The 11,250-nt window shown below is 40.2% G+C and overlaps 1 protein-coding gene across 1 annotated transcript; it reads right to left on the bottom strand.

Annotated features, from left to right (window-relative positions):
- Positions 1-6,326: 6,326 nt before the first annotated feature.
- On the bottom strand, positions 6,327-9,395 carry LOC117283361 (putative zinc finger protein 833). The gene is made up of 2 exons (XM_033756112.1): positions 9,282-9,395; positions 6,327-7,025 (listed from the first exon to the last, which is right to left on the bottom strand). Exons 1-2 carry the CDS (start codon positions 9,393-9,395, stop codon positions 6,327-6,329), a joined length of 813 nt encoding a protein of 270 aa, XP_033612003.1.
- Positions 9,396-11,250: the final 1,855 nt, after the last annotated feature.

Here is an 11,250-nt window from a genome sequence, read left to right as displayed (position 1 = left end):
ACATAATATCAGGGAAAATGTTGAAACATGGGCTATAAAAGCCATGCTAAAGACTTTTCAGATAGGGAAGATGACTCCATGGAAATTTTACTGGAAGTTATGTGTGTTTGATTCTGGCTAAGAATTTGTCTATATTTCCTTCATGTCCCAACACTTTGTGCATGATATCTAATTTAAATGTCCCAGGCCAATTGATCTGCCAGAGGAAACTGTAAGGCAGCTCAACATCCAAGCTGTGACATTGGCACTGTTTGCTGCCTTGCCGGATATGTAAAGAGAGTCAGGAATGTGAAGTTTTCAGGGTCACCAGAAAGGAAGTGCTGGCAAATCCCAGACCATGAAGAACATGATTGCTCAGAAGATCAGCACTAAAAAATCAAGCATTTTGCATGAGGCCAAAAGGATAATACCTTTAGGACATCTCCAAAAGTGGTCAGACACCCACCTATTTCAAGTTCATTGGCAAAAAGAGTAGTGATTTCCTTTGAAAGGCTTTGCTTTGAGAGGAAAGCCTCAAGGTGTGTGTTTGGTCAGGGTCCACAGGTAAGTGTTTCCTGGAGTTAAGCATATTTCTTTATTTTTCCCCAATCCATAAATTCCTCAAGTTTTAAATTTCCCGTTCTTATCTCCCCCCAATCATCCCTGCTTCTCTAGTATTGACCCTCAATCCCCCCATCACAAGCCTTTGGCTCTCCCATAGCTTACTTAGCCTATCGTCCCCTCTATCAGCAGCTTCTGACAACCACATAGCTTTTCTCAATCAAAAAGTACAACTCCTTCTGTCCATATCTCACCCTCGTACCCCCAAAATATCCTCTGAAAACTCTCGGTACTAGCCCTTCAACTTAATGAAGTATTCTAATAGAATCAGACCTCACACTGAGCTTCTGTTTTCATCTATCACTATCCCCCCGAAAAACCTACCCCTTAATGTTTTAAGCTCTTCATCTAACTGCCTTCCATTCTCCTCCTCCCACTTCACCTACCTCACTCCAGAACAGCCACAGCCATAAATATTTATGGTGTACAGAGAAAACAAAGGGGGGAACTACAACTACAAGGACTATCATATAAAAGCATTATATGATTGAATCTACCGATGCTGTTATAACCAGAAGTAACACCCCACTTTCACAGAGATAGATCAATTTATCAAACAAACAAAAACAAGTATCATAGCAGAACCACACCCATGGAATATATAAATCTGAGTATCCCACCTCTCTAAAACAATGTATTCTTTTCAGCAGCACATCCTTTTTCCAAAATAGATAACATAATAGTGTACAATGACTGCTTAAATACTATAAACAAAAAAGAATTGAGGGCTGGGGATTTAGCTCAGTGGTTCAGTGGCCTGCCTTGCAAGCACAAGGACCCTAGTTCAATCCCCAGTACCAAAAAAAAAGAATTGAAACTACCCCCATAATATAAGATCACTGGGAAATGATAACAGAAATCAGTGACAGAAGAAATTTCAGAAAAAGCAAAAGCTCCTGGAAAATTAACACAATCCTAAACAACCAATGAGTTACAATAGAAATCAAAGTAGAAATTTAAAACTTTCTAGGAATCAATGACAATAATTGTACATTTTGCCCAAACTGCTAAGACACAATAAAAACAGTTCTAAAAGGAAAATTCATTGCAATTAATGCTCACATTGGGAAAACAGAGCAAGCTGAGGTAAACAACCTTATAGGAAATTGAAAGATACTTGAAAACTGTAACAAACCAAACCCAAACCAAAATTAAGGAGGCAAAATGAGAGCAGAAATCAATGAAATTGAGATGAAATAAGTAAAAAAAAAACAAAAACAAAAAACAAAACCAATGAATTGAAGAGCTGTTTTTTTCAAAACAATAAAGAAGATAAGCCCTTAGCCAGACATACCAAGGGAAACACAGAAAAGATTCACATCAGTATAATTAGAAATGGAAAAGGTGAAATAACCACAGATGCTATGGAAATCCAGAAGATAGTAACTACTTTGAAAAATTACATTCCAAAAAATTAGCAAATTTGAATGGATAGATTTCTACATACATACAAATTACCAAAACTAAACCAAAAAGACACAAATATGCTTAAACCTTAGTAACAAGTAATAAAATTGCCACAGTAATAAAGAATCTACCAACTAAGAATAGCTCGGGGCCTGATGGATTCAGTAATGAATTATACAGAACCTTTAAGGATGTTACATCATCAATATTCCTCAAGGTGTTCAAAGAAACTGAAAGGGATGGAGTGTTCCTACATTCATTTATGGAAGCCAGACAAAGACCCAACTAAAAAAGACAACTACAGAAAAATCTCCTTAATGAACATAGATGCAAATATTTCAACACAATGTTAGCAGATAGAATGTAGTACATCATCAAAAAAGATTATACATCATGATCAAGTACATTAGACCCCAGAGATGCAAGAATGGTTCCACATACATAAGTCAATGAATGTAATACCTCATATAAACATAAGCAAGATTTAAAAGATAACATATAATCTTATCAGTAGATGCATAAATGACTTTTGACAAAATCCTAAACCACTTTGAAATAAAATTTCTGAAGAAAATAGATATAGTGGGACCATACCTGAATATGTTAAAATCTATTTATGACAAACCAATAGCCAGCGTCATACTAAATGAGGAACAACTAAACATATTCCCCCTAAAATCAGGAATAAGACAAGGCTCTCACTATCACCACTTCTGTTCAACACGGTATTTGAAACATCAGTGAGAGCAATCAGGCAAGAGAAAGAAATAAAAGGGATAGATATGGGAAAGGAAGAACTCAAAATATCATTATGCAGGTGATATAAGTCTCAAAGAACTCCACCAAAAAACTCTTAGAATTAATAACCAAATTTGCAAAGTAGAAGGATACAAGATCAACCCACAAAAATCATTAGCATTTGTGTACACAAATACTGAACTCAATGAGAAGGAAATTATGAGGGTAATGCCATTCACAGTGGCTCAAGAAAAATGAAATACCTAGGAATTAACCTAACCAAGGAAGTGAGAGACCTCTACAATGGAAACTACAGTACTCTGAAAAAGGACATTGAAGAGGACATCAGGAAATGGAAAGATTCCCCTGCTCCTGGATAGGCTGCACCAACATTGTCAAAATGGCCACACTCCAAAACCGTTATACATATTCAACCCAGTCTCGAGCAAAATAGCGACAGCATATTTTACAAGACTACAGAAATGCGGCTCTCTGGGGGGACCCCGTCCCGCGGGGAATAGGAAGTGAGAGCCGCCTCTTATTCGTGGGTCATCAGAGGCCGATCCGATCTTGAACGTCTGTGGAGGAAATCTTTAAGAAGTTAGAGTACACGGCCCAAGTCTGGTTTCTGATCAAAGGCTCTTTATTGGCTCAGCAAAACGATTATATACTGTTATCCCAGGGGGAAGGTTCAGCAAGCTTATTGGACAGTTCAAACAAATCCTCTACCAATCACATGAGTCATTCAAGCATTTAACCATAAAGGGACAAAGCATTTATCAGCATACAGCAATCAGTATTTTACCAAATGTGGGGAGGGGTAAGTGGGAAGGCGTACATCAACAATTAACCCTATGCAATCTTTAACTTCACAATCCCTAGGGGCAAGTAGGACAGGGAAATACCACCGGCCTCCTGCTCCAGATCCCGTGACCCTGTGGTTAGCACAAAGGGCTATTTTTTCTGTAAGATTCCCTGTTTGCCCAGGGGCTAAACCTGCCAAAAGTCACGTACGTAGTCTAGTGGGATTTTTCCACCGAGGCAAAGGCTAAGGTTGAGGGCAGCCATCTTGTGCAGGCCCAAGCAGTCTCTCACACAGAAACACAGTCCTAAAATTCATATAGAAGTAGAAGAGACGCAGAATAGTAAAAGCAATTATGGGTAAGAGAACAAAGCAGGAGGCCTTGCAGTATCTGACTTCAAGCTAAATTACAAAGTAATAATGGTAAAAATGGTATGGTATTGGAACAAAAACAGATATGTGGATCGATACCACAGAACAGAGGATACAGAAATATCCCCAGACACATACAGCTACTTGTTTTTTGATAAAGAGACCAAAAGCATGTACTGTAAGAAAAATAGCCTGTTCAGCAAGTGGTGCTGCGAAAACCAGTTATATTTGCAAAAGAATGAAATTGAAACCTTAACTCACACCATATACTAAATTAAAATAAAAATAGATCAAAGATTTAAACATTAAGACTTCTAGAAGATAAAATACATAAAAAACTAGTAGACATAAGTGTAGGAAATGATTTTATATACAGCACCCTAAATGCAGAAAAAATAGCAAGAATCAACAAATGGGATTATATCAGATTAAACATCTTCTGGACAGTGAAAGAATCAATCAGCAAAGTGAAGAAACAACCTACAAAATGGGAAAAATGTTTTTGCCAGAGACCTAATTTCTAGAGTATATGAACTCAAAAACATTTAAAGCACTGAAAAAGACCCAGCGGGTGGGGATTTAGCTCAGTGGTTCTGGCTCCTGCCTTGCAAGTGCAAGGGCCCAAGTTTGATTCCTGGTACGAAAGAAAGCAAGAAAGAAAGGAAGGAAGGAAGGAAGGAAGGAAGGAAGGAAGGAAGGAAGGAAGGAAGACCCAGTGAAGAGATTGGCAAGAGAAATGAACAGGCCCCTCACAGAGGAAGAAATACTAATTGTGAACAAATATATAAAAAAATGTTCAACATCTCTGGCCATTAGAGAAATGCAAATTAACACACTAAGATTCCACCTTACTATAGAAAGAATAGCACTCATTAAGACACCAGACAATAACAAATGGTGGCATGGCTGTGGTGAAAAAGGAACTCCCCTGCATGGAAATGTAAACTAATACAACCATTATGGAAATCAGTATGGAAATTTCTCAAAGAACTGAAGTTAGAAATTCCATATGACCCAACTATCCTCCTGCTAGGTATCTTCCCCAAAGAGCTTAAATCATCATACTACAGCAATACATGCATAACAATGTTTATAACAGTGCAACTCCTAATAGCTAAATCCTGGAAGCAGCCTACACACCCATCAAAAGATGACTGGCAAAAAGACTATGCGGTACTGACATATAATGCCATAGTACTCAGCAATAAAGAATAACAAGTCTGAGATATTTGTGAGAGAATGGGTGCGCCTGGAATGTGATGTTGAGTGAAATAAATCAAACACAGAAGTGTAAACACCATATAGTACCTTTTGTGTGAGACACACTACAAAGGAGATGATATGGGATGGATAGAAAGGGACAAGGGGACAGATCTACTGCAACAGGGAAGTGGTCCCAGGGAACCAGGATGAGGGGTGGGGAGAGGGGAAAGGGAAGTGAGAAAGACAGACATAAAAAACAGAAAGACAGACAGACGTGCCACGTACGTACACCTGATAACCCAATCAGTGTAAACACTGTGCTTCATAACGTGCTCAGACAAATAATATCAACAGGGATGAAAAAAGTATAGGGGCCGGTGGGGAGGCAGGGAGAGCGTGGAATGGGAAGGGATTAAAAGAGAAACAAGCTGTAACATGTACCTGTACCGCTCCCAAGATGACGTAAACTGCATAAATTGCAAACGTGCGCTAAGAAAACTTGAAAAAAAAACACATTTGCATTTCTCTGAAAATATGTCTTAATATAAAACATAGCACAAAATTTAAAATTATCTCTTGTTACACAGAATATGGAGTATATAGACCAAAAATTTAAAATAGAAGTAGGGAAAAATCCCAACAATTACAAAACCAATTAACAGCATTGAATTTTTTAGTGGCCTCGGCCTATGGCCTGTCCTAAAGACAAAACAAAAACTACATATTAATCCTACTTGAAGGTAAAAAATACATTTCAATTGATGTTTAATTAAATGACACTATGTTAAGATCAAAGATACAAAAATACATTAATTATGTCACTTGATTTTTTTATATTAGACACTACAGATACATTAGAAGATATTTATATTATTTACTGAAAAGCACAATGTACTTTAGGATGTCTCCATCTGGGATTGTATTTTCAGGAAAATTTGATTTTGACATAAAGTTTTTGTATTTCTTACTTGTACTAATCTCCAATGCATGAGAAATTTTCACAAAATTTTCAAAATAGGCTTACATATATAATTTCTCCCTAGTGAAACTTTCCACATGTGTGATAATAGATGTATATACTGAAAGCTTTCTCAGATTGTTTACATACATAGGGTTTCTCCCCAATGTGATGTTTTTATCTCTGTGAAATGAGGACATAGCCCCAAATCCTTTTCCACATTGCTTACAAGCATAGGGTTTCCCCTTAGTGAGTTTGTTCGTGTTTATGACAATCACTACTTGGGCTGAAAGCTTTCCCACAGTGCTTACACACACAGGTTTTCTCTCCAGTGTGCATACTTACACACCTGTGAAAGGAATTACTGTAAGTGAACATTTTCCCACATTCCTTAGATACATAGAGCTTCTCAGCATGCCTTCGTTCAGGTGCTTGAATACGGTGGGGTGAAACAAAGGCTTTGTCATACTGTTTACATACATATTGATTCCCCCAACTGTGATTTCTTTCATGGATCTGAGTATCATTGGGTGTGCCAGAGGCTTTCAATTTTCTCTTACACACAAAGGGCTTCTCTCTGAGGTGAGTTCTTGCACTAAGACCAGAGCAGGATTTCCCACTCTGATTACACTCACAGGGTTTCTCTCCACCCTTTGTCTTCGCACACTTCTGAGCGGACTGGAAATCGCCACAGGCTCTTCCATTTTCATCACATTTATACAGCTCCTCTTCAAAGCCCAAATACTCAGACAGCTTCAGTCCCGGGTGAGCTACGACGGGCACATTTAGTGACAAACGCCCAGTCAGGGGCTTTCTACAAGCAAGACTTTCAGCTGATGTTAAACTAGCTTGTTTCATGTCCACAATAGCATCTGGAGTCCAAAGGAATATTTCTTCATGTTGATGCCAACCTTTATATTGATAGGATTTCTCTACCTGTTCTACCTGTGAAGAAGAGGAAAAACAGTCACAATAAAAAGGATCTTCCTATTAATGCTTTGCCAGAACATGTTCTTGCTTCCTAAGAAATAGCAGCAATGAATTAACTGAATGGCCTGGAGGACACCTTCAATGGCTGTCACAAAAAAGTGGCGCACGTTTGGGAATTTTTAAATTGGAATGTGTTGCCATGCAGCAGGTTCACTTTAATTCTGGAAGGTCGGTCCATGTGTGTATCACATGTTGATCGCTTCTGCTACCTTCCACCGCCACGCTCCCCTTCTCTCCTTACTCTGTGCATCCTTCCATCTCCCACAATTGAGGCTTTCCTTTTCCTGTCACCTCTCCTTTACTTGCCTCCCTCATTTGTATTCCGATTTCTCAAATAGGAGAAGCAATATACTTCACATTCTGTATCTGACTCATTTCATTTAACATCACGGGTTGAAGACTAAGCCACGTCTTTTGGCAAATGACATGGTATCATTCATCTTCGTGGCTGATTCTATAGCATATTTGCTTTTCAGTGCTGAGCATGAAACCCCGGTCTTAGTACTGAATTACATCACCCCACTTACAGAAATGAACGTACTGCCTCAAAGTGGCTTATGATAAAAAGGGATGGGCATTCCTACTGTCTGAAAAATTACGATAGTCTTTGATTCTCTCCTCCATTTAAATAAAATTGTACTACACACACAACTAATCTCCAATTCAGAGACACTTATCCAGGGGAAGGTTTCACGGATGCCTTTCAGAGTGGCACCCATGCACTCACAATGGAAAAATTTACAACACTCTTGGCATAAAAGCAAGAAATTGATGGCATTTAATTTAACCAAGCATTGTGATCATGGTATACAGTCATGCTTGGTGATCTACACCTGTGACTACATCACTCTGGGAGGCAGAGACTAGAGGTTAAGAGTGACAAGCTCAGCCTGGGCTTTCTTAGTGAGACACAGTATCAACATTCGAAATGTCACGCCAGCGATGTGCACCACACTGCATCTCTACAGCCAACTGAAACTCTAAACTCCACAACACTAACAAATTAATGAAAGGGAGTTTAAAAGGGAAAACACTTTATTTTTAAGAAAGAAAAATCAGGCAGGGCATGGTGGCGCATGCCTGTAATCCCAGCACTCAAGAGGCTGAGGCAGGAGGATCGCTGCAAGTTCTAGACCAGCCTGGGCTACACAGTGAGTTCCAGGTCAGTCTGAACTACATAGGGAGACCCTGTCTCAAAAACCCCCCAAAGTAAAAGAAAACTCAGAAGACAGACAGCTACCCTGTGAGCAGTGAGGGTCAGGGGCCCCCAGAAAGCTGGAAACCCCATGGGCCTTTGTCCTCAGCTTCCTTTTATCAAGCACTAGAGACGCTCCCTCCCCCCCTTAATACCTGGAACTTGTCAAAGCTTTACTGGTTCTCTGGGCTGTCATAGATGAGCCCCGGGCCCCAGCACCCTAACCTGGGCACCATCGCCTAGGTGTACGTCCCTAAGTGTGATTTATTTGATTTTCTCTTGCCCCGTCAGGGCTTTATCTCTGAAATTTACAGATTGGTTAGAAGGGACCTTACATACAAGGTCCAGTAAGTGATTAAATAAAGGGATGTGTGTATTTACTGCAAGAATAGTGACACCGGTGTGAGAATATACCTGCATGGGTGAAGCTGAAATGATAAGACCCTAACCAAAGCCCAGCCCAGGCTTCCTCCCTGAATGCTGACTGACTCCATCTAAGGAATCATAGCCTTGAAGTAGGATTTACTCCTGCACTTCAGAGCTGCCTATGTTTTCTTACCATTCTCAGTGGGCTCTTCCTATTTGCTGTTCCTGAACATGTGATCATAACTGTGTTCCTCTAGTTTTAGACTAAATATCACATGGAGAAAGCCCCCAAACCCAAAGAACCTGGGCCAAGGCAAGAGCAGGCCCCACGGGAATAGAAGAAAAGAATCAATGCTGTCAGAGGTCAGGAATTGGAAGGAGGCAGTTGGCTTCCTGGCACAGACCTGCTGACACTGTATCTCTAGACATTTTCAGCAAAGGTAATAAAATTATGCTAAAAAGAGAATAATTACTTAATAAATAAAGAAGCTCTTATGCAAAGGAATCAAAGTGAAAGAAAATATTTTGACTGCCTCAGATAGGCAAGTTCTTTGTCCAAAGTCAAAAACACTACAACTCTGAGAGGGCTACAATGATAGGCACAGAGTAACCCCATCCTCTGTCATTTCTTCATGATCACTTAGTAATACCTGAGGACCCAACACAGTAAATTCTCCATAATATGTTGTATCCTCCTCACAGGTTGAAAGTTCTCTCCTTCGGCATATTAACTTCACCCCAGTACAGTTCTCATCTGAAGTCATGATGGGTCAGTCTTATGGTCAAATGCACTGGCTTGAGAGATGCCTATGATACAGTAAAGCCATGTCTGCATTGTCTGAGTGAGTCAGAGAGGCATGAATTTACAGGTTACATCTCATCCCCGGCCTTCTGTTCTCTGGGTCTCTCTCTCTGAAGAAGACTTGGTGCTGGCAGCCTGAAAGAACTGGAGACCGACATCCAAAGGCAATGACAAAGACCAGGACTCTCCACAGAAAAAAGACTGACTGCATCTCCTTATTCCACCTAGGGTACGAGCTCATTGGGTGATGCCAACCTCATACAGTGCACGTCTTCCCTCCTCAGGCTGTGGCCTGCATGCCAAACACCCCGGGCTCTGCTAAATCCACTGCTCAACCGGACATATCACAATTAATGATCACAAATGCCTACATGGGTCTTTCTCTAAGCTTGCCCTTCACAGATACTCCTCAGATGTACACATTACAGTCTGGTTCCAGCACATCTTTGTATGCAGAAGCCAAACATTGTTCAATCAAAGCCTCATGGCAACCAGAGTCACAACTTCAGAAAAAACGAACGCCCAAAACCACCTGCACGTGAGACACATGCTTCCTAACACACTGCAGCTTGTCATGCTCTGCAGTTCTTTAAACGGTACATGGATTTAAAGCAGCTTTTCCTCACAAGAAAGGAAGATGGGAAAAAATTCATTTTCACATGACCAAATGTGCAGAAAAATGGATAAAATGTGCATTGTGCATTTCTTCCTGTGCCCTGGTGATTCCCCCACCATTCCAGATGAATTTGGCCCAACCGGCTCTATGCCTAGCAGATTTACATGTTGTTTTATCTTTTTAAAACTATGGTATTTCTTTACCCCCACATCTCTACTAACCCATTTAGTCACTGTATAATAAACCCTAAGGATCTTACAAGTTCCTCTCCTTTCTAAAGGTATAACAGCCCGAAGGCTGAATCCTCCTAATGCTGAATCATGCCACACACCTTAAAGTATCCACCTGAAGCTGTATTACAGGACATAGGATGACATTTTGTGTAAATTAGGGACGTATTTGCTGTGGCTATTATCAATGTCCCGTCATACCATAGGGACAAGAACACACGTAGAACACAAAATTATTTGGCCGTATTCTAGAGATTATGATCCACAGGCTTCTAAGATTTCTAAATTTCTAAAAGAAAGAAGTAATAAGAAAATTAAAGAAGGAAAAAAGGAAACAGAACAGATGGCAGGGAAAGTGAGGAGAGAGAACAGAAGGATGACAAGAAGGAAGAAATACAGGGGCCAAAGTGCCCCTTTAAGTACGCTCCCAGCAACAAAACTCTGAAGAAGAGTTTGACGCACAAGGCTTTTTTCATGTTGTCCTTCTGGTCCTTGTTCCCGAGGGTGAACCTTAGTGTGTCAGATCTTTCAAAGACGCTCACATATTTTCAAAATTGGGACAGAAGTAAATGACAAAGGAACAGCCAGAATGCTTGACAACCAGCAGTGCCAGAGTGCTTGAAAACCACGGTGCGGTACACTGCACACATGGAGAAACCACAGAGAGGTGCACGGACACATGGAGTAGGGCACCTGCTGTCCCTCAGCGGAGGAGATCCTCAGCTTGGGGGTCACAACGAAGACACGGGAGAATACAATTAACGTTAAACAGCCAATGAGATCTCACGGTCAGTAAGACTTCCTCCCCCTACAATTCAACTTCATGAGAAAAATGTGGCAGAGAAAATCTTGGGTTACATTAGACTCACACAAGACAGGGTGGAAAACTAGTATTGTCACCAAAATGCTAAAAATGAACATAGGGCATATGTTCGGACATACCCAAGACAATGCCCAAGACAGGCACTTTC

This window comes from Fukomys damarensis, unplaced genomic scaffold (genome assembly GCF_012274545.1).
Source record: "Fukomys damarensis isolate Sample0158 unplaced genomic scaffold, DMR_v1.0_HiC HiC_scaffold_4, whole genome shotgun sequence".
In the NCBI taxonomy this organism is placed as follows: Eukaryota; Metazoa; Chordata; class Mammalia; order Rodentia; family Bathyergidae; genus Fukomys; species Fukomys damarensis.
The sequence above is the reverse complement of the archived record's forward strand: the minus strand, read 5'-3'. Positions and strand labels throughout refer to the sequence as shown.

Bases quoted from the DNA above. Each gene is read 5' to 3' on its own strand.
- LOC117283361 (XM_033756112.1), bottom strand. From the start codon at position 9,395: ATGACTTCAGATGAGAACTGTACTGGGGTGAAGTTAATATGCCGAAGG. The intron at 7,026-9,281 runs GTATTACTAAGT...TCTTCTTCACAG, and splicing joins TTACTGTGTTGGGTCCTCAG to GTAGAACAGGTAGAGAAATC.